Below are 26,660 nucleotides of genomic sequence, written 5' to 3'. Positions count from 1 at the left end.
AAAACAACCCCTCACCGAGCAGAAGCCAAGGATGCCAGCAGGACTGGGGGACTGAGATACACTGAGTCCCACTAAGGACCACTCACCATCGCGGGCAATGTGATGATCTGGTTCCACTGAGGGTTGGCTGTCTTCTCCAGGATCTTGCTGCAGAGCTAGGAGACATGAAAGAGAGGAGTATGGGATTCTATGTGGAGTTTGAGCTTTGTGGTGACCAATCCACCCAGAAGCCATTCTCTGCCACACTAGCTGCTCTTATAGCTGAGCCTGAGACCCCAGGGTCTCAGGGCCTTGTGTGGCAGGCTCAGAAGCAGGGAGGCTCTGTACTGACAAGGCTCAAAGGAAGATAAGACCCAAGATGGGGTGGCTAGTGCAAACACCGCAGCCTCATTGCCCTAAACCCACAGCTCTGTCTGGACCCAACCACACCCCCACCTCCCATTAAGGCCAGGTGCTCAGGCCTATACATCAGCACCCAAGAGAGAAACAGAATTCAGTGGAGATACAAACCCCATAAACCACTGGGGATGTACACAGTGGTAAACCACTCATCCAGCATGAGCAAAACCCTACATTCAATTCCCAGTTAGGAAAAAAAGAAGGAAGGAAGGAAGGAAGGAAGGAAGGAAGGAAGGAAGGAAGGAAGGAAGGAAGGAGACCTTGAAGCCACAGCCTGTCTCAGACAAATACTACCTGAAGAACTAGGCTTGTTACAAACAAGAAACATATCAAGAATGGAAAGTGTTCCAAGACAGGGCTCCATGATGTCCCAGGGCAGCCTGCACCCACAAGTGGGGAAGAAGGCAAAGACTCAGTTTCAAGGGCTGACAAGATGTCTCAGTGAGTAAAATCCTTGCCACAAAAGCATGAAAACTCAGGTTCTATGCCGAGAACCATGTAAAAGCCAGGCATGCTAGCACACAATTGTCATCGCAGCTCTTGGGAAGCAGAGGCAGGAAGGTCCCTGGGGCTCCCTGCCTAGGCAGTCTAACCAGTCCCAGGTTCAGGGAGAGACCTTGTCTCAAAACAATATGATGAAAGGCTGGGGGTGGTGGCAGCGCACACTTTGATCCCAGTACTCAATGCAGAGGCAGGTGGATCTATGTGAGTTCAGGGCCAGCCTGGTCTACAGAGCAAGTTCCAGGACAGCCAGGGCTACATAATAGAGAAACCCTGATTAGAAAAATTAAATAAGGTTAAGATTTATTGAGGATGACACCAACATATGTGCACAAACACACACACATACACTTATATGTGTACACTCACACATTAACATGATCCAGAGCGCGCGCGCGCGCGCACACACACACACACACATACACACACAAACAAATAAATAACAAGTTTTAAGAGACTCGGTGGTTTTGGAAGGCAAGTAAGACCATCCCTAACAATAGTGAACAGGCTTCGCTTACAGATCTGTCAAATGCAAAGCAAGAATTTTATTAAAATGCATTATCTCTATAATGAGTATTTGAATTAAATCCAGGACTTTGGGTCCCCTGGGGTGAGGGCTCCATCTCTGCCCCCATCTACCCAGTTCCAGCCCCTGTTCCCATTTCCCCTCCTCCCTGTGGACAGAGTAGAGTCATAGGCTGCCAGGGTGGGGCAGAAGAGGGTGTTAGCCGAGGAAAGAGGGAGAGCAGACAAGCAGCAGGTAAAGAAGGACTGACATTTGCAGAGACGCGGCCACCATCATTTGGGAGTGTGTGAAGGCACTGGACCAGAAGTAGGCTGGAGAGTTTCTACTCCCACCCCAGACCTATAAATGCCCCCTTAGCCCGACACCCACTGTTGGCAAGACTGCAGGGAAACCACTCTGCACTTTGCTAGTGGCAGAAAATGAAATAGTTTGACTCCCATGGGGAGGCAGCTGCGGGCCACCAAACCAACTCGTTTTTACCTGCCAGCCCTTCCTCCAGATATTCTCTACAGAAATACCCATGTGATCAGAGTGACAGTGTTTACTGCAGCACGGCTAGAGCCGGCATGGATCTGGAACAAGCCAGGTATCCACCAACAGAGGGTGAGTTAAAGAAAGCATGGCCCACCTACAGTGGAGTGCTATGTAGCTTCCAAAGAGGAGACCCTATGTGCACAGAAGAGAAAGGAGCATTGTTTCTGTTTTACAGCACAGAGCAGACAAGTAAGGACGGAGCAGTGAACAGTGCGCAAACACAGACTGGAGCAGCAAAAACTGAGAATCCATGCTCAGATTCGCTGATACGTACATAAGGAAACCAAAATGTGGTGAAGGAAAGAAGAGGATTGTTGAATGGAGACCAGAGCAGGGGGAGATGATGATGACGATGATGATGATGATGATGATGATGATGATAAATAGACGGTAGATAGATAGATAGATAGATAGATAGATAGATAGATAGATAGATGATAGATAGATGATAGATAGATAGATAGATAGATAGATAGATAGATAGATAGATAGATAGATAGATGATAGATGAGATAGATAGATAGATGAGATAGATAGATAGATGAGATAGATAGATAGATAGATAGATAGATGATAGATGAGATAGATAGATAGATAGATAGATAGATGAGATAGATAGATAGATGAGATAGATAGATAGATAGATAGATAGATAGATAGATAGATAGATAGATGATAGATGAGATAGATAGATAGATAGATAGATAGATAGATAGATAGATAGATAGATAGATAGATGATAGATAGATAAGATGGCCAACCATATAGAGCAGATGCAAGCAGTATCTAATCAAAAAGTAAATATAAATTTTAAATAAAAATGAAAAAATTCTCCGTTATACACAGTGGGAGGCCCTACCAACACAGCTTCTTGCTTTAGCCTTTACCAAGAAAGTCCATGACCTCTGACCTAATAATAATCCTTGTTCTAGAAACTTTCCTATGGAAAAACAGAACTTAGACAAAGACTTCTTTCTGTATGCTGACCCAGGTGTTTATTAAAAAGGAAAAAGCTGAAATTGCATCCATGCATACACTAGGATAAGCACTGCTGTGCATTCATCTGACAGAGTGGCAAGCTGGGCTGTATAACCTGAGGGAAGGCTGAATGATATGAGCTGTACCAGCCTGCTCACACAGAGCTGGTTCTTGCTTCTCGCAGCATCTGCAAAGTCACACTGGACAATGAAATCAGGGCTACCGAGTCGTGGTCTAAAGGAAACAGGCGGGGTTGTTACGGCTCACCCAACATGTTTTCCTCTGAGATCCTCACACAGCCTTCCTCTGCATGGCTGTCACAGCAGCCCTGGTTTAGCACACATTGCTGACACCAGGCTCACTGCCTGCCTGCAGCACACCTGAGCTGACACCAGGCTTGCTGCCCACAACACACCTGAATTAAGCTCACGCGGAACTGGTATATCTGTTTCACACTTGGGGAGCAGAAAAGCCTGTCAGCACTACACTCTGAAGTCACTGAAACAGGAGAACCCTAACAAAAGGAAGAAGCACCCCTCTCCCCAAACCTGGCGCTAAACAGATCAAGGAAAGGCCTCGTGTACGACATAACAGCCGAGATGCCAAGGCTGAGCCCCACCCACCTTTCAGCCAGCTTCCAGTTACAGGACTGAGAAAGGGAAAGTGGGAGCCACAGAGAGAACAGACCCAACAAGGTTTGCCTCAGGAACGTGGACATTTTCATTTCCTTTTTTTTTTATTTTGTCTTGTTTCTCTTATTTTTTTTCACAGTGCAATAAATGGGTTTCATTCTTGGATCCAGAAAAAAAAAGTCTAAAGCATCTGTCCTGCCCTAAAGTCCTCTTTCCTTGTCCCATATGTGATGTACACACACACCATTCCTTTGAGTAATTCCACCCACTGTGCAGTTGGCTACATCTTGGGTAACAGTGCCACCAAGCGTCCCTAAGCAAAAATGCACGAACATCCAAGTGTGGTTGGATGGACACTAGCAAAACCCTAGGGCTTGCAAATAGGTGTAAAGAAGAAAAAATAAAAAGTAAAAGCATAGACCCAGAGACAGAAATGGGGATGGTAAGAATGGGGTAAGAATGGTGGGGAACTGGGATGAGGGTCAGGGGAGACGGGATGGGATGAGGGTCAGGGGAGACGGGATGGGATGAGGGTCAGGGGAGATGGGGTGGGGTGGGGTGGGGTGGGGTGGGGTGGGGTGGGATGAGGACAGAACTCAGGGCGGAAAAGAGGACAGGAAGGCCTAAAGACCACAGAAGCAGTTGGCTGCCCCTCCCTGTCAGTTCACTCCTCAGCCCCCATCCTCTCAAGCAGAACCACAGGGTGGTGCCTGCTTTAACTTTATCCAGTCTCCCAAGCCACCCCTGCTAGACACCAGTAGTCTAGGAAGATCAGAGAGCATCAGAGAAGTAAAGGCACAGAGAGATCACGGGTGCTGGTGACATGCTAGGGACAGGGACCACAGTGTGCTCAGCCTGGGCACCAAGCCAAGTAGGCAACCTGAAGGAGAGGGGGTGGAGCTGCGACTTCAGCACACTTGAACCATGGGTAAAACAGCCAAGCTCCCTAGCAGACATGACCTTTCCCGACTGTCAATGGAGAAGTCAAATCCTCAGCCTTGAAGCACAGATGTCCAGGAAAACTTGGTTTCCCCGCTTCCTTCATTCCTCCTGCCATTGGGGAGGCCAGCTCTGAAGCAGCACACACAGATCCCCAAGCCCAAACCAACTCCTGCCTGTGATCAGCAGGATCTGCAGAGAACATTGTCACTTTAGAGGGATCAAGCTGGCAAGCTAAGTAACTGGACACTTTTCCTGAGTCTCTGTATTAGGTTCTGGGGGTTAGGGGGTACCACAGAGGCTCCCACAGCCAATAGGACAGAAGCAGGTTGACATTGTAGCCCAGTTAGGAAAGTGTTCATCTAGCACACATGAAGCCCTGGATTCACATAAACACCACATAAATCTCGAATCCAGGGGTGGAGGCAGGAGGATCAAAAGTTTAAGGTCATCCTCAGCTTCAAAGTTCATTCTCATCCAAAGCAAGTTCTAGGCTAGCCAAAATCAACTCACATCAAAGAAACTTCTCTTTGTCACAGATGGAGACCATTAAAGAAAACCACAACCAATCAAAATGCAGAGTTGTGGAGTCCAGGCCCAACTGAGGTATCATCGACACAGCTTCCAGGGCTTGGGATCATTGCTGAAGACAGGGTGGGAAGATGTAAGAGCCAGAATGGGTATTTCACTGTGAGACTGTCTCTCCTAGGAGTGTCAAAAGCTATGCCCAGCTGGGCGGTGGTGGCGCACGCCTTTAATCCCAGCACTCGGGAGGCAGAGGCAGGCGGATCTCTGTGAGTTCGAGACCAGCCTGGTCTACAAGAGCTAGATCCAGGACAGGCTCCAAAGCCGCAGAGAAACCCTGTCTCGAAAAACCAAAAAAAAAAAAAAAAAAAAAAAAAAAAAAAAAAAAAAAAAAAAAAAAAAAGCTATGCCCATGAAGTCTCACCAACACAGTTGCCTAAACATGACATGAATAAGAGTGACACATGCTAACATGGAAAGGAGAAAGCCCATGCGGCCTCAACCCTAGACGAAGAACTACAGGCAACTAAGGAATGCTGGGATAGGGATAAATAGTCTTCCCCAGGAATGAGCATACTGATTGGTTATCCAAAATAGAGGCCATGAATTTGAAAGAGGATGATTTGTGGGAGGTTTTGGAAGAGGGAAAGAAAAATGAGAAATGATGTAATTATACTATAATCTCAAACAATTAAAAAATATGTATTTTTAAAGTCCAAGGAGAACTGGCTCAGAGGGAAAGAGGGCTCTCTGAACAATTGTAAGAACCTGAGTTCAAATCTCCAGCACCCAGGTAAAAAGCTAGGCTTGGATGCAAGCACCTATAACCCTGGCCCTGTGGAGGACAGAAACAGGAGGATCACTGGGGCTCAACAACTGACAACCTAGTTCCAGTTTCAGTAGAGATTTGTGTCAAGAATAGAAAGCAACAGAACAGGAAACCCAACAGCCTCCTTCAGCCTTTGTGCATGTTTAAAGATAGGCAACACACTTACACATGCACACACACACAAGTTCATTCATGCACATTCAAAAAAATTAAAAACTTTTAATAGAACAGAAGGCTAGAAATGAGAAAATGGGCACTGGGTAGCCCTAAGCAGTGACTTATTCAGGCAGAGGTTGGTGAACACTCAGTGCATCAGGTCAGAAGGTATTGGGACATTGGATATCCCTAGGGATTCAAGATGTAACCCTAGGAATACCTGTCAATTGCAAAGAGGGCATTTACTTTTATATGGGTTAGATCAGAAGGTAGAGGGTTAACCAAAGGGGAATGGGACATGTGGCACTGTGGCTTTCTGTCGTGTTGCAACACAATGTAGGGAGTGTGGCTTGTGGTGAGCTCCAGGCAAAATCCTTTCGAAGGTAACCACCTACCTTCAGTGCCCAGGAAATACAGGAGCCAAAGGAGTAAGGAAATGCCAGAGAAAACAATCAGAAAATCCAGAATTTGGAGAAATGGCCTAGGTTCTTCAAAAAGTCCCTGTCCTGCGCTGGAAGATGGCAGAGAAGTGACTGCTGTGTGGTCCTGAGAAGAGAGAGTAGTGGCTGGGAGACACCGTGGCTAGGAAGGGCTGGTCCTGGGTGCATGGTTGAGAGCTAGACTTAGCATGTGGTTGAGAGCTAGACTTGGCATGTGGATGTGAAAGAGGAAAGAGAGAGGATTAGAGGCCAGCCCACATACTCCACCTTGGATGGTGGCATCCTTAAGATGGAGTCTCCTGTGAGGAAGGTACCTGGGGGGAGAGTTTCTCAAAAGGGCCACAGGTAGAACAGATCAGAGGCATGAGGAAGTCTGGCAGGGAAGAGAAGAATCAGCCAAAAAGAGCTGTGTGGAGTCCCTTGCAGCTAGGCAGCACTGGAGCCTGGGTGTGGCCACAGCTGCAGGAGATACTGTGATACCTACAAAAAATGCTGAAGCTGTGGGGTGTGGGACAAGTCAACAGGGACAAGTGCCACTACCTGGGCAGGAAGGTGAGCTGCAAGTAGGAAGGGAGGAGCAAGTGACCCCTAGGGTGACCAGCAGATATCTCTCTCTCTCTCTCTCTCTCTCTCTCTCTCTCTCTCTCTCTCTCTCCCTCCCTCCTCTCTCTCTCTCTCTCTCTCTCTCTCTCTCTCTCTCTCTCTCTCTCTCTCTCTCTCTCTCTCTCTGCCTTCTGGCATAACTGTGTGAAAACAATTACTATGCTTCCTCACACTTTGAAGAAGAGTCTCCCTGCCTTGACAGATGAGTGGAAATGAGAATGTGGTGCAAACACACTGGAGTTTTACACAACCTTAAAGAAAAGGAAATCAAGGCGGTCAAAGGAAAGTGGGTGGAACTGGACATACTATTAGGTGAGATCAGCCAGACTTACATGGAAAGACAAACAATCCATGTTCCTTAAGCTTAAAACAAGTGGTGTGTGTGCATGTGTGTGTGTGCATGCGTGTGTTTGTATGTATGTGTGTGCATCTGTGTGTGTGCGTGTGCATGCATGTGTTTGTGTGTGTGTGTGCGTGCGTGTGTGTGTGTGTGTGTGTGTGTGTGTGTGTGTATGTGTGTGTGTGTTGACACATGACCCGATAGCCTGGTAAACTTTGTTTGATCCTCAGAACCCATAGGGAAAGAAGAAAGCCAACTCCACAAAGATATCTTCTGACCTCACACACACCATGGAGTGCCTGCCTAAACAAACACATATCATGCATGCACACAAACATTTTTTACAGACCAGCAAGATGGCTCAGCAGGTAAAAGTGGTTGGCGCCAAGCCTGACAACCTGAGTTCAACTGAGAAATAATGAGCAAGCCAGCTCCCATAGGTTATCCCCTGGCTTCCTTCCACGTGTGCACTGTGCATGTGCCCTCAACCCAGGAACACATAAACATAAATAAACAAGTTCATTTTTTTATTTCTGTCTTATGTATTTCATTCACCTCTTGCCCCACACGCTTACTCCATACTCCCAAATCCTCCGCTCTCTGCCAACATCTACCCCTCCTCTGCCCACCCCTCCTGTCTGTTCAGTCACAGCTACTCACAGCCTGGACATCTGGGCACACCTGTCCATTTTGAGGGGAGCAGCCCAGACATCCAACCTGGGTATGTTGCTTCCAGAGGCCCCTCTTTGTGCACCTCTGCCAGGGGCACCCTGCTTTGTCTGAACTCTCCACCCCATGGTTTTCTCCCTCCCACAACCCCCTGGACACCTGCTCCTCACCATTTTCCCAGCAAAGCTGACTTCCACAAAGGGATCCACCAAGTTCTTCTTGTTGCTGTCAAAGCCAAAGATCTGCTTGACGTTGTCCATCACGGCATCGTCCACTGGAGAAGAGACATCTGTCACTGCTTGCCCATGCCTCCTCTATACCTAATGTCCCCCACGATATATGGGTCACTGCCTGTCTGCTCTCCCCTCTTGAATCAACTGTCTTATATCTCTGCCCACCTGCTAAGCCTCCAAACCCCCCCCCCGTCCCGCATCACCTCCTTCAATGCTAGCCTTCGACCCCCTGTAGCCCCCACTTCCCACATCATCTCCTTCACTGCTAGCCCCCCAGCCCCCTCCAGCCCCAGCTATCCCTGTGTCCCCAGGCAGTATCAGGACTACCAAAGTGACAGGTTGTGGTCCCTCATGAGAGAGTCAGTTTGAGCTCTCCATGAAGAAGGGACTCAGAACAGCGGCTTAGGAGCAGTTGCCCCTCCCCAAACACACACATCTGTCACTGTTCCCTCACACCAGGCTTCAGAGCCTGTCACATGTAGTGACTGACTGCGGGGCTAATTCAGTGGAAACACTCTGGGTGCCTGGTGGTATTTCCTTAGTACCAGGACCACAGTGATCCATCCGTAGGCCATCCTGTAGGCCAATCTTACTTTAAATAGAAAACAAAAAAGGTCTAATGTGTACTCTAAGACTTCCCATATCCACAAGACCACCAGACCAAGCTAGGGAAAGCCAGAGCAGAGCCACTGGGCAGTTACTGCTCTCAAGGCTGCGGCAGCTACCCAAGCCCTCCAGCATGTATCGCTTTCCATTAGAACCCAGCTGCTCTTGTTGAGTGCAAGTGTGGGGCTCTGGGTTCAAACCTAACACCACTGTTAGGAGGGGTTAACGTCAAATAAGGGCTTGTAACATCAGACAGACATCAAAAAGCAGGTATCATTGGCAACGCTAACTGATTCTACGGGAGGAAGTTGGATCAAAAGAAGGAAGGGAATGAGCAGTGGGGTAGTCCCTGGGGCTAGAAACACCGAGAAAGGGCCTAGGCCTCTCCTTTCGCCAGGAAGGAGACTGTGGCTCGGTGCCCATGCTTTAAACCACCAGGCAGGAGCCTCTTGTCGGCCTCCAGAAAGGGGCGCCACACTCACTCTGTGGTAAGTCCTCAGCCCGGAAGAGTTTCAGACAGAAGTGGGCTCCACGAAGGGCAACACCAGTGGGCCTAAGCAGGTTGCCTTCAATGTCCTCCTTGTCTTCAGAAGGGTCCTTCCTGTCCAGCTACGAAGAAAACACACAGGATCCCTCACGAGCCCCTGGATACCATGTACTCCAATGAAGGGTACTTCCTGAACCTCTTAGGCCTTCGATTGGCTTAGACTTCAACAGAGCAACGGGAACCATGACACACACACTCCCTAGCTGGGTGGGGACCATCTTCAACACTAACTGTTGCCAATTGGCATACACGGCAGGTATCCAAGCCAACTGCGAGAGTCCCCTTTCCCGGGTACTCCACCCCCACTCCAGATAAACAGCAGTGTGGTAGTTGCAGCCGTCTGGATGCCTCCACACTCCTGCACGGCCGCATGCCTCCCCTTGCGTCATAGCTACTGAGAGTTTTGAAAAAAAATGGCCTCACCACACAGCCCCCACCCTAACATGGTGTTCTACATACACTACAGGATCCTGTCCTTTGCAAGGAAGGCCAGACAGTGTGGCCTCATCATCCCAGCTAATGAGAGAGCCTGAGGCAGAAGACTCACAAGTCCAAAGCCTGGGCTACATGACAAACTAAGACCAGTCTGAGCAACTCAGTGAGACCATGTCTCAAAATAAAAGGAAAAAGGAGGGTTGGAGATGCAGCTCAGTGGTAGGGTACTAGTCAACGCTTCCAAGGGTTCAATCCCCAGAAACACCAAAAACAAAAACAAACAAAAAACCTTTCCATTTAAGTCTAATTAGTTCCTCATTTGTCCTCCATAAGGATTTGAGCCTCTTCTCAAACATGCAACATGCTGGCTGGCATTTGCTAACTCAAACCGCCTCTCACTTCAGCCTCCCTGACAGGTCAAGATGATCACAACATCTCCCCAAGCAGAAAGTCAGGCCACAACTGAGCGTTAAAAGAACAACTTGGCTTTGGTCAAAGGAAAACTAGACATGCATGCCCTTTGAGAAGGATGTGTGAAGCTAATTAATAACAGCTCTCTCTGAGCAGCAGAGTTTCGAGTGGTTTGCTCGTTACTTATATTTTCTGTGTGCTATGCAGCTCTCACGATCACCACGCACCCTTTTCAGAGAAGAAGACACCAAGCCAGGGGTTTTGTATGGTGTTGGACCAGGTATTGTGAGGAGCGTACTCACAGGAGCTTCGTCTCCGGGCCCTAACACACACAGGCTGGCTTTGAGGTAGCCTCTGGCCCCTGCAGAGAAGTCATCTGGGTCAGAGAGCAGCAGCCACTTGCGGAGATAAGCATGTCCTGCAGGAGACAGAGGAAGGTCCTGTCTGCCGTGTTTAGGAGACCTGACCGGAAGAGGGGCCAGACTTCACACCCATTGGATGTGTGAAACCAAGAGCTCTCCACAGGATGCACTGGCTCCTCAGCAGCGTCAGATTGCCTGGAGTACTAAAGACACCATGACACCATCCGTGACTACTGATATTGGACAATGAGTGTCTCAGAGATTTTAATTTTTTAATCAAGAATCAAAAAGTACTTTGGACATTTGTGTGTCAGAGAAGAGAACTTCTACAAGAGGTGGTAAAAGCCAAATGTGGGCCTTTCCACCCACCCCCATTTCTTTGGTAAATCACCAGGCAAACAAGGAAAAGCGTAAAGTGATTCTGAAGGGAGCCCAGGCTCTTGCTACCCTAGCCATAACCTTCTGGGATGGTCACCCCTGAAGAAGCCCAATGAGGATGTTCCTGAGGGCTTGCTTTGCATGGAAGAGAAATCCCTGCCTCCCCTTCCAAGTGCAGACCCTCCCTTCCAAGTTCAAAAGCATCAGGAATAAAAAGGGAGTCCCTGCCCCCCACAAATGAGTGTCTCCAAGCAGCTCTAGGAGCAGGATGTCAGGATTTGGCCAAGGGGATAGGAACTCACGGGGTTCTCTGTACACGGTGCCCACATCCATCTGAAATAGAGAGGAGGCATAATCAAACAAAGAATTTTTTGACTTCCTGAGTTCTCTTCTACTTTGCAGAGGGTCATTTTCTCTGTGTGCCTGCTGTATGTGTATTTTCTCACCTCCAATAAATGCCATTCTTCAACTGCCAAAAAAAATGGCAAACCAGAACACACATATATACAAGCAAAGCACAAAGCACAGACCATATGCAGGCAAAACACCATATCTATAAAATAAAAATAAATAAATCTTTAAGCAATCTATCCAAGAGCTGAATGGATAGCTACATGATGTCATTTAATGTGTTTTTTTAAGATTTATTTACTTTCATTCTATGTGTATGAGTGTTTTGATTGCATGTATATCTGTGTACCACACATGTGCCTTGTGCCTGCAGAGTTCAGAGAAGGCATCAGAACCCCTGGAACTGGCATTATGGATGGTTAGGAGCTGCCACATGGATGCTGGAAACTAAACCCAGGTCCTCCTCAAGTGTACCAAGTGCTCTCAACTCCTGAGCCATCTCTCTAGCCCCAATTTTTTTTTTTGGTTTGTAAGACCTGTTAAATTCACCCTGGGGTTTCCAGGACTCACTAACTTAGAGGTGGACTGTCTATTGTCCAACTCCTGGCCACCAAGAAAAGTACGCAGGCCAGGACAGGCTCCTTCTCCTGGATGCCCTTGAGAACTCCACTCCAGACCCATAGGGAAGATGAGGTCAGGGAGCAGAGCACTGCATCGTGCCATAGGGTGGTGGGAGTGAAAATGATCACCACAGACACACATATTTGAATGCTTGGTCCACACTTGGTGGAACTGTTTGGGAAGGATTAGGAGGTGTGGCTTTGTTGGAGGAAGCGTGCCACTGAAGGTGCAATTTGAGGTTTCAAAGGCCCAAGCCATTCCCAATTCGCTCTCTATGCTTCATGCTTGTAGATCAGATATAAGTTCTCAGCTACTGCTCCACAATCATGCCTGCCTGCCTGCTGCCATGCTCCTCAATGTGATGATCATGGAACAACCCTCTGGAACTGCAAGCCCAAGTTAAATGTTTTCTTTTATAAGTTGATTTGGTCATGGTGTCTTATCACAGCAATAAAAAGTAAGCAGGACACACAAGATAGCCATGAGTATGGAGATAAAGGGGAACTTAAAAGGGGGGGGTAATTCCCTCTGGTGGAGACAAGGGTAGAGTTCGCTCCCTCTCTGTCACACGCTGACCTCAGGAAAATGGGAGTGCAAGGACTTTCTTGAGCTCTTTGCAGTGTATCTTTTCAGAAAGGAAGTTAGCTTGAAGCTGTGGGAAACCATTCAAGGACCCAAGCTCGACTTCCAAAGGAAAATATGAAGGAAGGTCAGAGACATCTGGGAACCTGACCTCTGAGGGTACCAAGCTCCAGGATGTTAACAACCTGTCACAAAGGAAAAAGTTTTGTTTTAAACTCTGAATAAAGAGAACTAACTCACACAGATGGTCACCCTAATTTCCACAGGAGCCTAGGAAGGACTCTGCGTTAGGGTGGGGATGTTGTGCCTTGATGGGGGTGTAAAATATTCCTTTACACTGTGTGAATATATGTCATTGTGATTGGGTTAATAAAGAAGCTGACTAGCCAATAGTTGGACAGGTAGAGGCTAGGCAGGACTTATAGAAAAAAGAAAGCCCAATGAAGAAGAGGATGGTTTTTCAGAATTGGGAGGAGATATGGAGAAAAGGGGATGAACTTGTCATACTGAGAGCGGAGCATATGTGGCAGGGCATAGGTAAGAAATAGGGGTTAATTTAAAATGTAAGAGTTATTTAGTAACAAGCCTGAGCTATTAGCCAAGCATTTACAATTAATATTAAGCCTCATTGTGATTATTTGGGAGCAGCTGTTGAGACACAAAGAAACTCTGCCTGTAGGGGGGATGCCACGCTGGAGTGGGGGTGCTGGCTGAGATAGGATGTCATGCTGGGGTGAGGTGCTGTGCTGGGGTGGGAGTGCCATGCTGGGGTGGAGGTTCCATGCTGGGGTGGGGGTGCCACACTGGGGTAGGGGTGCTATGCTGGGGTGGGGTGCCATGCTGTTCTGGGGTAGGGGTGCTGTGCTGGGGTGGGGGTTCCATGCTGGGGTAGGGGGGGCCATGCTGGGGAGGGGTGCCATGCTGTGCTGGGGTACGGGTGCTATTCTGGTGTGGGGGTTCCATGCTGGGGTGGGGGTGCTGTGCTAGGGTAGGGTGTCATGCTGGGGTGGGGTATCATGCTGGGATGGGAGTTCTGTGCTGGAGTGGGGTGTCATGCTGGGATGGGGGTTCTGTGCTGGGGTAGGGGTGTCATGCTGGAGTGGGGGTGCTCTCCAGCCCCTTCCCATACTACAGGAATGTGATTGAAGGTGTAATCCACCCACTTGACTCCCTCTGTCTTCCCAGTCCCAGACATTGCCTGTGACAAACATCCCCTCCTGGCAAAGGCGTAATTAATAATAAAAGGGAGGCCACACATGGTGGCTCACGCCTCTGTACTTCCAGCTTGCTGGAGGTTGAGGCAGGAGAATCACCGTAAGTTTGAGGCCTGCCTGAACTATAAGAAGAGAACTCTTCCTAAAATAAAATATTTTATTTCTCTACCTTTGGTGAATGGTTTCCTGAGTTGGAGTTTTTTGGGGGGATGGGTTGAAACTAGACTCTCCCAGCATAGCCTGGTCCTGTAGGGGAAGTGAGAACTGACTGCTTCCAAGTAAAGAAACAATTACCCGGAACTCGCCAAGGAGGGCATCTGTCCTAAGGGAGCGTGAATCCACCACCTGCAAAGAAAGAACAGCTTCCTGTGAGAGTGGGACTCTGGCCAGGCCCCTCCCAGACAACAGCAGCCAGCAGCTGGACATCTCCATCCCAGAAACGAAGCTAAGCAATGTCTAGCCTCACAGAACCGTGTGGGTAAATACTAACATGACCACCTCACAAATCAAGGGACAAAGGCACAGGGAAATGACGGAGCATGTGCAGAATCATATGAGCACACAGCAGAGGTGGACCCACACATCTAACACACAACCTTTTCCAGCGGCATGGAGGAATCTGAGACCACAGAAAAGACAGAGAAAGCGAGCCAAAAGCCAGGTGCTCCAGGCCTGCAACCTGAGGCACACGGGTGTTTATCTGACACTGGCAGAGCTTCTGGGAGTCATTCAATCACCCAGGAGTCAAGCTTCCACCACCACCACCACCACACCCCCCCCTCTCTCTCTCTCTCTCACACACACACACACACACAGGCTTACAGGCACAATGGCAGGCACGTCTGTGGAGATCACATCACACCGTTGCATGCTATCATGTATACCCACAGCCCACGAAGACTGCTTTGATGGCTGAGACCTACCGTGATAAAGATGGGCTCATCAAACAGCTCTGAGGGAGAGTCAAACACGTTGAAGAAAAGAGTCTGTTGGTCCAGAACGGAAGAGGGGGAAATCAGTGTCTCTGACCCTGAGGCTAAGCAGAGGGGCTGTGGATACCCACCAAGGTTCAAGCCTGAGTGGAGCTCAGCTAACCAGTGCCAACGTCTAAGGATCTAATAAGCCTGGCTGTCCCAGCTCTACCTCACAGAGGGTAGCACTTCAAGGACAAGGATGCTTGGATTGTGGGGAGCAGGGCTCTCCAAGTCCTCTGATAATCTACACTGGTCTTGGCTCACATATTCAAAGTTGACACCACAAGAGAACGCTCTTGGACACATGCCCTGGTATCAGCTCTCTTGATAATGGCCCTCTTCTCAAGGGCTGTCATTGTTCTGCCTGATGCCCGGGGCCATTCACCTCATTGAAGAGTGGGCTGTTTCCCTTCTGGATGCGAGTCCGCTTGGTCTGGCCAGCAGCTGTGACTTTGACCACAGGCTTGATGTTCACCCCAGGCAGCTGACGCCCCTCTATCACCTGGACTCTGATCTGAAAGTCAGGAGAAGGGATAAGCAAAAGGAAAGAAGGGAGGCCACCTGCTGGCCCCAAGAGTCAGAAACCTCAGGACCAGCTCTCTGATGACTTCTGGGAGAACTACCAAAAGCTGCTAGAAAGAACAGTACAAAAACAATCACATTTTCTACCAACCTCCCCTAGTCAACCCAGCAGGCCCAGGGTGCTAGCAGCTGCTGATGGACTGAAGGAGGAGGCAGGGGCCACAGAGGCCCCCTCTGTCACCTGGAAGTCCTGTGGCTTATCCGACAGCAGCTTTCTAGGTGGGGCTGAGCTTCTTTTTCTTTTACCCCCTGGATGGTGGGGAGGAGGGTGGGAAGGTGGCTTCTTGGGTGTGGTTGGTCCCCCTGGGCCCACAGCACCGCTCTGATCCAGGAATGGCTCAGCTTCATCTCCAGTCAGCCCCTGGTCCTCAGTGTCTTCCTCCCCTCCTGTGTCTGTGGGGACAGGTGCCTCATAAGCATGGTGTCTCTTTGGCCCTGCCCTGAGGCCTCAGTCCAACAGAGGAAGGACCAAAGAGCATGCATGCTGTGTCACCACTCCCTAAGCCTGCCCGCCCATCCCCAGGATGGATGAGGTCAAAGAGGGACAGCGGCCACGCTGGTCCCTTGAAAACAAAGAGTAGTTAGTCAGCAGAAAGAAGACAGGATGGCCCTGACCCACCCTCCCCAGCCCTGAGGACAGGCCCTTCTGGCCTTGCCAGAAAAGACAGTTACAGGTGGTAGGGTCTGGCCGCGTCTCACCCGTGGGGGCCGGCCACTTCTTCCCAGAGTATCTTGTGTCCATGGTGCTGTCACTGAGCAGGGACCAAGTTTCAGCCCGGCTCTGTCCCCCACCTGGCATGCAGCCGGGCATAGCCCAAGTGGGGAAGGGCAGGAGGAGCTGGGATGAGAGAAGCCCATCTTCTGCAGCCCCACCCTCCCCTCTGATATCCTCACCCACCCAGCCTGGGTGGGTACCATGCTCAGAATTGGCCCGGCCCTTCTCATTGCCAACCAAGCAGTGCTGGGCACCTCCTCTGATTGGTCAAGCTCAGAGCAACTGGGGACCTCTGCGCCTCCTCCCTCCCGCAAACCAGAAACAGCCCTCGACACTCCACGAGCCTAGCCCAGCTAGCTCTGGCCAGTTCAGGATTCCCAACCCAGTGATCTCCAGGCCTGAGCAGTGCCAAGCCAACAAGACTTCCCACTGCCTCCCTCTCCACAAAAACCTACACAGGACAGGCTAACAAGACAGGTTCCGGGTTACCCAGGGAGGGCAAGGACTGCTCAAGATTTTATGATAACTTGCTTCTGTGCCCCCCCCCCCGTTTTACCAGAAGATAAACTCTAGAACCTTCTCCTAAGCAAATGTTCACTGTCTCTTCTCAGCTGCTTCTAACCTGGGCTGCCCTGTCAGGCTAGCTTTCCAGGCACCATTGGCCAGGCAGGCTACTCCGACAGCCTAGCGGAAGCTTGAGGCAGGCACAGGACCTAGCCAGCTCACTCCCTCGGTCTGCTCACCTCACATTCGCCCGGACTAACCAACCAGCCCAAAGCCATGCTGCCCAGTGTCAAAGGCAAGATGGAAACTCATGTCCTTAACTTTGGCTCAGGGATCTTTCATTGGGTGGGGTGGGGTGAGTAGCTCTTCCCTTAGAGTCTGTCACTGCTGGGTGCCAGGCAGAGAGCATTAGGCCTTGGCCACATTCATCTCCATAGTTGGGCAGTGGAGAGCACAGACTAGACCCTGCCCTTCCCAGGCGTCTGAGATTTGGGGAGTAGGGGTCTCCATCCTAAGCCTCGTTAGAGAGCTGTCTCCTGCCTCTTCTTTTCCATCCACCCACTCACCCACCACTTCTGTCTCCACACCAGCCATCCCCTAACACCAGGATTGAGGAGACCTGCTAGCCATCTTTCTGGGGACCGTGCCCTAGCAGGGGGTGGGTGGGCTCCTCACCAGCCACCGTGTCCATGTCAGGCAGTGTTGGGGAAGGTGCCAGAGAAGCAGGTGGCGGGAACAAGGGCACAGCTCCTGGGGGTGGCGTGTAGGACACCTGCAGGACCAGGGAGGCCTAGAAGAGATGGGTTAGCGACAGGTAAGTATGCAGAACTGACACCCTCCCTCTGCCATCCTTCCTAGCTCCACACCCCTCTCTGCAGTTTTGGGCTCTAACACAGTCAAGGCTGCAGGAGGCTGTAGTAAAGACACCCAGGAACCTGCAAGCAAATCTAGTCAGTTATGAGCACATCATTTTGGGTCAGCTTCCCCCATTCAGGAGCTGTGTGACATAGAACAGGTTGTGTATCACAAAAGCTCAGTTTCCTTGTTTGTAAAAAAAGGGGGGGGGGTTGTCAGGGCAACAAGTCTCATGAGGCTGAAATAGGATGAGGGATCCCACCTGTTCTACACGATTTGTCTAGTTTGGGGAAGAAGACCCCCAACTTTCTGCTCGCCATCACCCCCACCCCATGCAGACAATTCAGCTGGGCTCTGCTCTGCTCCAGCTGCAGCTCACCCTCGGGTGCCACTCACCATCTTTCCCCCTCCCTCCTGGAAGCTGTGCCCTGCGGCATCCTCACACAAGGGGAGAGACAATAATCGTACTTTCATGTGGGCAGAAAATCATGGAACAGAACAACTATCCGTCTTCTCTCATTCCTCCCATGCATATATAATTCCCTCTGTCTTTCTAAGATTTATTCATGTCTGTTTTTTATGTACAGGGGTTTTGCCTACACCTATTTCTGTGTACTATGTGTGTTCAATGCCCACAGAGGGCAGAAGATGGCGCTATACCCTGGGATTTAGAGTTACAGATAGTTGTGAGTGGCCATGTGGATGCTGGGAATCAAACCCAGGTTCTCTGGAAGAGCAGGCAGTGTGCTCTTACCCACAGGGCCATCTCTCCAGCCCCATTCACCTCCATCTTTTAAACAAGTAGTTAACTGCTTGGTGTAGAGAGCAAACATTTTCCAAGGTCTGGAAAGTCCTTTACAAATGTTTACTGAGATACTCTTTATCTGAAAGGCTCCAGCAGGGAATACTGGCCACAATAACGGTGGTGAGTTATTGTGAATTGGTGAATGATCAGTAGTGAGGAGAGCGTCCAGACTCCTAGGGCAAACCCTGCCCTGAGGTTGAGAAGCTTCCAGCTCCCACTGTACTCAGTTCTCAGGTTTTTATCCTACAGACAGGGGGCCAGGGACAGAAAGAGAGACTAATAAAACAGCTGGCGTCACAACACTGAGGAAAGAGCCCAGAGGCAACTGGCACCCTTTTAATCCCACATTCAAGGCCTGGATGTTACTGGCCCTGCATGTTTGGAAGCTACCACCAGGTGTCGCCGCTTGAGCATCATGTATTAACATTGTCAGCGGGTAACTTAGAGGGAAACAGACTCCTAGGCCCGGAGTGTCCTCCCTCCTATGGCTGAAGAACGGCTTCAGTGAACCGGGGCACCTGGATTTTTCACAACTGGTTATCTTTCCTCTACTTCAACAAAAGCCAAGCTGCGGTCTTTGGAGAGATAACTGTACAAGATAAGCCTTGACCATCTTTTTGTTTTGGGAAAGCAAGGAAATTCTCAATAAATTACAAAAACATCAAAAGAACAAGAAGAAACTGCAGAGATGGCTCAGTGGCTAAAAGCTGTTGCTACTCTTCTACAGAACTTGGGTTCAGGTTCCAATAATATGCACGAAGCACTGGGTTAAATCCCCAGCATCACATAAACTAGATATGGTGGTACATGCCAATCTAACCGCAGCGCCGATGGGGTAGAGACAGGGAAATTCCTGAAGCCCAGCCACAGCCATGGTCTTCAGGTACAGTGAGAGACCTTGCCTCAAAATAACAGGTGGAGGGTGAAGGAGAAAGACGATTTAGCATCAACTTCTGGCTTCCATTGGTGCACACAGATGCACATGAACAACTACATACAACATACACTACTCATGAGATTCCAGAAGGAAGTCCAGATCAATATTGCTGTCATCCCTGTCAAAGCTATACTACAGTTACACTAGAGAAGGTCTTTAACTCAAACAATACACTCTGGTGTCCGGGATGTTGGGCTACGAGGTGGTGACGCAACCCAAGTGACAGAGGACACGGAGTGCTTTAAACTATCTCGGAAGCTCCTCTCTCTCCTGTTCTCTGACAGAATCTCTCAGTATGTTGCTCTGTATTCTGAGCTGGGCTTAATTTTACTATATATTTCAAGCTGGCCTCAAATTCACAGCAATCCTCCTGCCTTAGGCTCCCAAACGCTGGAACTGCAGGTTTAAACCATCATACCCAGCTTCTTTATTGGTGGTGGTTATGGTAGTGGTGTGTGTGTGTGTGTGTGTGTGTGTGTGTGTGTGTGTGTGTGTAGGTCAAAGTCAACCTAAGGTATCACACTTCAGGATCCATCAATCTTGTTTCTTGAGATAAGGTCTCTTGTTGGCCTAGGGTTCACCATTAGACAAGGCTAGCTAGTCAGTATGCCCCAGAGCTAGGATGACAAGCACATCATTCCTATCTTACTTAACGTGGGTTCTGGGGATGGACCTCGGGTCCTCACTCCTTTGACTGTGCCATCGTCCCTGCCCAGCTTCTATTCTTAAATCATTTCAAAATAAAGGAAATCTGAGCCAGGTATGGTGGTGCACACCTTTAATCTCAGCACGCAACAGGCAGAGGGAGGAAGATCTCTTTGAGTTTTGAGTTCAAAGCCAGCCAGATCTACATAATTGAGTTCCACATCATCCAGTGGGGGCAGGGGTAGGAAAACAGGGAACTGATCACCTTAGGAACCGAACTCAACAAATATAAAGTCTAAAAAAGGCAGCCTACTGACTGGGAAAAGATCTTCACCAACCCCGCAACAGACAAAGGTCTGATCTCCAAAATATATAAGGAACTCAAGAGACTAGACTTTAAAATGCTAATTAACCCAATTAAAAAACGGGGCACTGAACTGAACAGAGAATTCTCAACAGAAGAAGTTCGAATGACCAAAAGACACTTAAGGTCATGCTCAACCTCCTTAGCAATCAGGGAAATGCAAATCAAAACAACGTTGAGATACCATCTTACACCTGTCAGAATGGCTAAAATCAAAAACACCAATGATAGCCTTTGCTGGAGAGGATGTGGAGTAAGGGGTACACTTATCCAATGCTGGTGGGAATGCAAACTTGTGCAACCACTTTGGAAAGCAGTGTGGAGGTTTCTCAGGAAATTTGGGATCAACCTACCCCAGGATCCAGCAATCCCACTCTTGGGAATTTACCTAAGAGATGCCCAATCATATTACAAAAGCATTTGTTCAACTATGTTTATAGCAGCATTATTTGTAATATCCAGAACCTGGAAACAACCTAGATGCCCTTCAGTGGAAGAATGGATGAAGAAACTGTGGAATATATACATATTAGAGTACTACTCGGCAGTAAAAAACAATGACATCTTGAATTTTGCATGCAAATGGAGGGAAATAGAAAACACCATCCTGAGTGAGGTAACCCAGGCCAAAAAAGATGAACATGGGATGTACTCACTCATAATTGGTTTCTAGCCATAAATAAAGGACATTGAGCCTATAATTCGTAAAAAAATCCTAGAGAAGCTATATAAGAAGGTGAACCCAAAGAAAAACATATAGTTATCCTCCTGGATACTGGAAGTAGACAAGATTGCCGGACAAAAAATGGGATCATGGGGGTGGGGTGGGATGGGGGGGATAGGGGAATGGGGAGAGAAAAGTGTGAAGTGGAGGATGGGAAGAGCTTGGGGGAATAGGATGGTTGGGATATAGGAAAAGTGGATATAGGAACAAGGAATTATATATCTTAGTTAAGGGAGCCATTCTAGGGTTGGCAGAGACTGGACTCTAGAGGGGTTCCCAGGTGTCCAGGAAGACGCCCCCAGCTAGGTCCTTGGGCAGCTGAGGAGAGGGTGCCAGAAATGTCCAGATCCTATTGCCATACTCATGAATATCTTGCATATCACCATAGAACCTTCACCTGGCATTGGATGGAGAAAATGACAGAGCCCCACATAGGAGCACCGGACTGAGCTCCCAAGATCCTGATGAGGAGCAAAAGGAGGGAGATCATAAGCAAGGACGTCAGGACCGTGAGGAGTGCGTTTACCCATTGAGACGGTGGGACAGATCTAACGGGAGACCACCAAGTCCAGTTGGAATGGAACTGATGGAATAGGGGACCAAACTGGACTCTCTGAATGTGGCTGACGGTGGAGGAGGACTGAGAAACCAAGGACAACGGCAATGAGCATGAACTCTACAGCATGGACGGGCTCACTGTGAGCCTTGTCAGTTTGGTTGCTCACCTTCCTGGACTTAGGGGGAGCTGGGAGGACCTTGGACTTAACATAGTGAAGGGAACCCTGATGGCTCTTTGTCTTGGAGAGGGGTGGAGTGGGGGTATGGGTGGAAGGAAGGGGAGGGAAGGGGGAGGAGGAGGGGAGGAGATGGAAATTTTTAATAAAAAAAATGAGAAAAAATAAATAAAAAAAATAAAAAGACACAGGCTAACAGAAAAAAAAACAAATATAAAGTCTACAACTTTCACACTGGCTCCCCTGCCCCTGGCCAAGTCCAGGCCCAGTGCAAAATGAAATATGCAGGCCTTTTAAAAAATGTTATCTAGAATTTCAAGATGGTAGCAGCAGAGCATTAAGTAAAGCCCAGGGCCCTTAACAGCCATGCCTGGGAGGGGTGCCTGCTTGGGCCAGCCCAGCCCAGCTCCACATCTGACAACAGGCAATGATAGCCTTGCTTGATGTATTTGGCTTGTCATTCATCCATTAATTTAACCATCCATTTTAAAAAAAAAAAAAAACAGATATTGTGCACCTTTTGGAGGCCAATGGTGCTCAAGACACTGGGGATGCTCCCAGGAGCCAAAGGCTTCCACCAAACAGCACATGTCCCGGCAAGAGTCGCCTGCTCAGAGGTTCTTTCCACCTGCCTATGCTTCTCTGGAGTGTCAGTGCTATTCTAGGGTAGACATCTGTTCCTGGACCTTCTCCAAGAGATGCGGACTTCATCCCGGGGAGTAAGGAGGGCTCCTAACCTCTCCCTGCCTGAGATGCAGACTTCATCCGGGGTGTGGGGGAGCAAGGAGGGCTCCTAACCTCTCCCTGCCACTCCTCACCTCTTCTCCCCTCTCTGCAGACTTAGCTGGTAGCTTGTTGAGCAGGGCCCAGTCCTCCTCTCCATCCACGACCTCTGGGCTCTCATGTATTCAGAGTGGATTGCTGGTAAAGGGTTGTCAAGCTCATGCTCCACGGGCAGCCTGGGGGTCTCAGGCCAAGGGAAAGGAGGCAACAGGTTCTCAGCTAGTGAGCATGAAGTACAGGCAGAGTATGGGAGCCAGAGCAAGGGCAGGGTTTGCAGATGATTGCCAGCCCTCCTTGGCCCAGTACACAGAAACCCGGATGAACGGTTCCATCCCGGGACAGAATGAGTTCAGAAGGAGCAAGTATAGAAACCATCAGTGTCATAGACACTGGAGGTTGGAGTGGAGAAATGGAAACACCTCAGCATGGAAGTAAGACCCTTTGATGGAAGGCTGTGGGGAGGAAGCAGCTCTGACCCAAGGGGTAAAAGCAAAGCACCAGACAGATCCCTGACTACGAGGGCTGATCATCACAGAGAACTTGGCATCTCAGCTTCTCCGGTGCTACTCTGGTGGTCCCCTGGTGATCCTCTGGTATTCCCCTGGTGCTCCCCTAGCACTCCCCTCATGCTCCCCTGGTGCTCCAGGCAGCAGAGTCAGCTAGGAATCTCCTCAGGGTCCCAGAAGAGCTAGCTGTAAAAGCCTCTCAAGGCCTCCTAGACTAAAGTGCTAGCTGACCAGAGAGCTCAAAGGGGAGGCAAGAGGTGACTCAGGAGGTGTCTCAGAAAACACTGCACTGTAGCAAAACAGAATCATTGGGCACCATCCACGGCAAGATGGAACTCTACAAGGAATGACATGATCTGGGGAAGGAAGGCACTCTCCCTCGGGAGCCAGTTCTGGAATACAGAGGCTAGGGCCATTCAAGAACCTTCCTCTCGAAGGTCTTAAGATGAACCGTGGGCGCTAGCCCCATTTGCACACCTGTTCACTCGGACCCCAGCTGCTCTCTGTTCCCAGTGAGGACCCAGCGTGGTCCCATTCAACCCAGCACAAACAAACACCTCCTTGACTCTCCCAACCAGCCAATGACCTGCCCCCGACACACACACACAGCCTGACTGTGAGGGCTAACCGCCCCCAGCCCCACGGGCTTCACTGGGAAGAAGTATGTCCCAATCAGCAGTGCACCTGTGTGTCCTGGCATGTAGGCAGACCCAGAATTCTAGTGACCAGGAAGAAAGAACCCTGTGGGGTATATTTAGACCACTAAAAATAACAGGAGGCCAGCAAGGAGCCCTGGGAATGGGCTGTGTGGACATGGGAAAGCCGGGGAAGGGGTTAGAAGGACAAGAGAAGGAAAGGAAGGGGTCCTGACTGGCCCCAGGTGTCTCCCTCCCTCCCCTGGTGACCTGTGACCCAGATGACTCAGAAGTTCCCCATCTGGAGAAGACGGTTGGCAATGAGGAAGGGCAGTCTGCCAGACAGACTACGCAGCCAGTCAAGGCTGACTGGAACTCAGAACAGGAGGTGACCAAATGGACTAGACTCAGACGTAGCCAAGTTGGAGTGCGGCAGGCTTCACTGAGACCTGCAGATCTCAACCATGAGGCACCCTAAGCTATAGCCAAAGAGAGCCAGGCTTAACTCTCAGGAACTGGCTCCTGACATGAGGTACAGGCAGGGGCTCAGCAGGCCTCATACAGAAGCTGGCTATGAGCAGAGGAGTGCAGGCATTTACCCCTGTGGGTTGCTGCTTGGTGTCCAGCAGAGGTGCGTTGAAGCTGGCAGACAGGCTGGGAGTAGCAAGGACCTCCTGGAGTGGGATCTTGGCTTCCCCCAGGAACCTAAAAAGATGAAGAAGGCAAATGGTGAAAACCAACCTAATGTTCCTGGCTCTTCTACCACCCCCAAGCCCAGTTACAGCCCATCTACCTAGGGCTTCCCCTGCACCTGTGGTACCTATGTAAGATGGTTCCCATGGTACCATCTTAAGGAGACCAGACTCCTGAAGAAACACTTAGGTAAAAGAGGGAGATAAGAGAGACTTGCCTTCCCCCCAAGCTCACTTTGACCTCCTTCTGTCCAGCCTCAGCCTAGCCATGCTGCTGCCACCTGTAGGGGCATCTTCCCATTAGACAGACCTTTTGTTTACTTACTTAAAGACAGGATCTCATGTAGCCCAGGCAGACATCAAATTCACTATGTAGCTGAGAATGTTCTTTAACGTCTTTCCTTCCCTTTTTATCTCCCAAGTGCTAGGATTACAGATGTCCCCACCACACCGTGTTTATCCAGTGCCGGAGATCAAGCTCATGGCTTCATGTGTGCACTCTCTCAACCCAGCCACACCCCCAATCCTGCCATCAGACCTCAGCCAGGCCAGCATCACTAGAAGACAGAGGGGCAGTTACCCCATCTTCACACCTTTGCTGCTCCCACATCACACAGACTGTCTGCATGAGTTTCCCAGGAAGCAGAGCATCAATTACGAATTGGATGCAAGGGAACTCCTTGTCTCAGACCCAGGGGGAAGAACAACTCTGGATCTCAGAGGCAGACCCCTTCACCAGTTATACAGCACACACACTTGAGACCACACTTCTCGCTGAGGGAAGAGACTACAGGGATGAGCTCTTGGGAAAGAGTGAACCACTGGCAGGATAGCCAAGGAAGGCTTCAAGGAGTGCAGGGGGTAAGTCCACACACCATCCATTCCGTGCCTCTGAAGTGACAGCAAGTGTCTTGTGTCACCTAAAACCTGTCACTGGAGTCTGCTTCAGCCTCTGCTTGCTCCCTGGGAACCAGGATTTGGGTACAAATTCTCATCAGTCTTAGGGGACAGCTACGGGGACACATTCATCATCGCTTTTTCTTTTTAGTTATTTCCCCTAATGAAGAAAGCTAGCCTAGTATCTGAGACCATCCTTTCCCTGGTCTCTGTAACAATGGTGTCTGCTTATGGATTTAAATGGTCCCATGTAATGAAACTTGCAATCTTGACCTAATGAGCTAAGTTTTGAAACTCTATGCTAGTGAGGCACCACTTCGTCTCCATGAGGATGGTATTTAAAAAATACATGGACTTCTGAAGTTGGGCTGAGTGCGTTTGCATTATGAGAAGTCCAAGAGCCTATAGGGACAAGAGTTAGAAGGTTCTAGTTTAAAAGGGATATGTGTAGGTGCCAGGTTGACAGGGATGGACTTGCGGTGGTTAATGTAGATTGCCAACTTGACAGCATCTAGAATCGCTCAGGAGACAAACCTCTGCGCACATCTGTGAGGGAGTTTTTAGACTGGGTTAATTGAGATGGGAGGACTCACTTGAAATGTGAGTGGTTCCATGCCATGGGTTGGAGTCCTGCTGCATAAGGAAAAGGTGAGCTGAGCACCAGCATGAATCTCTCCCTACTCCCTAACTATGGGTGCCATGTGACCTGCCATCTCAAGCTCCTGCACTATGACCTCTTGCCATGGTGGACTGCACCTTCAAGCCACGACCCAAAACAAACCCTTCCATCCATAAGTTATTTTTTCAGGCATTTTGTCGTAGCAACAATAAAATTAACTAATGCAAATGGCTATTATAAAGAAGGAGGGAGAGGGGAAGGGAGAGGGATGTGGATAAATTGGAACCCCGCTGAGAATGCTGCTGGTCAGAATCAGGGGGTGCTATGGGAACATTAAGCATAGACATAAATCCCATCTCCAACCCTACTTCTGACTCCAGAGACCTGCACAGCATGTTCAAGCAGCAAATCCTCAAGCATTAGAAGATGAGAGGGGCCCAGAGGTAAGTCAGCTGGGAGAGTGCTTGCCTAGCATGCATGAAGCCCTGGGTTCCACCCCAAGGACCTCGTAAGCCAGGCATAGTTGTTTGTGTGTATAATCCCAGCAACAGGGTGTAGAGACAGGAGGGCCAGGAGTTTAAGGTTATCCTCCATTACATAATGAGCTTGAGACCTGCCTAGGATACACAGGACATTGTCTTTAAAGTGGCAGGGGGCGGGGGAGCTGGAGGGATGGCTCAGTGGTTAAGAGCTCTGGTTGCTCTTCCAGAGGACCTGACTTTGATTCCAAGCACCCATATGGAGGTTTACAGCTGTCTGTTATTGCAGCTCCAGGGGACACAATGCCCTCTTCTGGCCTCAAGGGTCCACACGTGCAAATGGTACACAAACATTCATGCAAGCAAAATGTATATACACATAAAATAAAACTAAGTCTT

At 49.4% G+C, this 26,660-nt stretch overlaps 1 protein-coding gene across 7 annotated transcripts in view; it reads right to left on the bottom strand.

The window, feature by feature from the left end:
- Dysf (dysferlin) overlaps positions 1-26,660 on the bottom strand; it is a 201,247-nt gene that overhangs the window by 124,651 nt on the left and 49,936 nt on the right. For all 7 annotated transcript variants that reach the window (XM_038318221.1, XM_038318219.1, XM_038318223.1 and 4 more), the window contains exons 4-15: positions 24,174-24,279; positions 17,262-17,376; positions 16,067-16,159; positions 15,549-15,760; positions 15,171-15,299; positions 14,735-14,797; positions 14,106-14,156; positions 11,346-11,376; positions 10,606-10,721; positions 9,393-9,519; positions 8,242-8,345; positions 87-155 (exon numbers count right to left, since the gene is read on the bottom strand). In XM_038318221.1, the coding sequence (XP_038174149.1) occupies positions 87-155; positions 8,242-8,345; positions 9,393-9,519; positions 10,606-10,721; positions 11,346-11,376; positions 14,106-14,156; positions 14,735-14,797; positions 15,171-15,299; positions 15,549-15,760; positions 16,067-16,159; positions 17,262-17,376; positions 24,174-24,279 (1,216 nt within the window). The remainder of the gene's footprint in view (positions 1-86; positions 156-8,241; positions 8,346-9,392; positions 9,520-10,605; positions 10,722-11,345; positions 11,377-14,105; positions 14,157-14,734; positions 14,798-15,170; positions 15,300-15,548; positions 15,761-16,066; positions 16,160-17,261; positions 17,377-24,173; positions 24,280-26,660) is intronic.

This window comes from Arvicola amphibius, chromosome 2 (assembly GCF_903992535.2).
Source record: "Arvicola amphibius chromosome 2, mArvAmp1.2, whole genome shotgun sequence".
Lineage (NCBI taxonomy): Eukaryota > Metazoa > Chordata > Mammalia > Rodentia > Cricetidae > Arvicola > Arvicola amphibius.
Note: the sequence above shows the minus strand (reverse complement) of the source record. Positions and strands in the feature narration are given on the sequence as shown.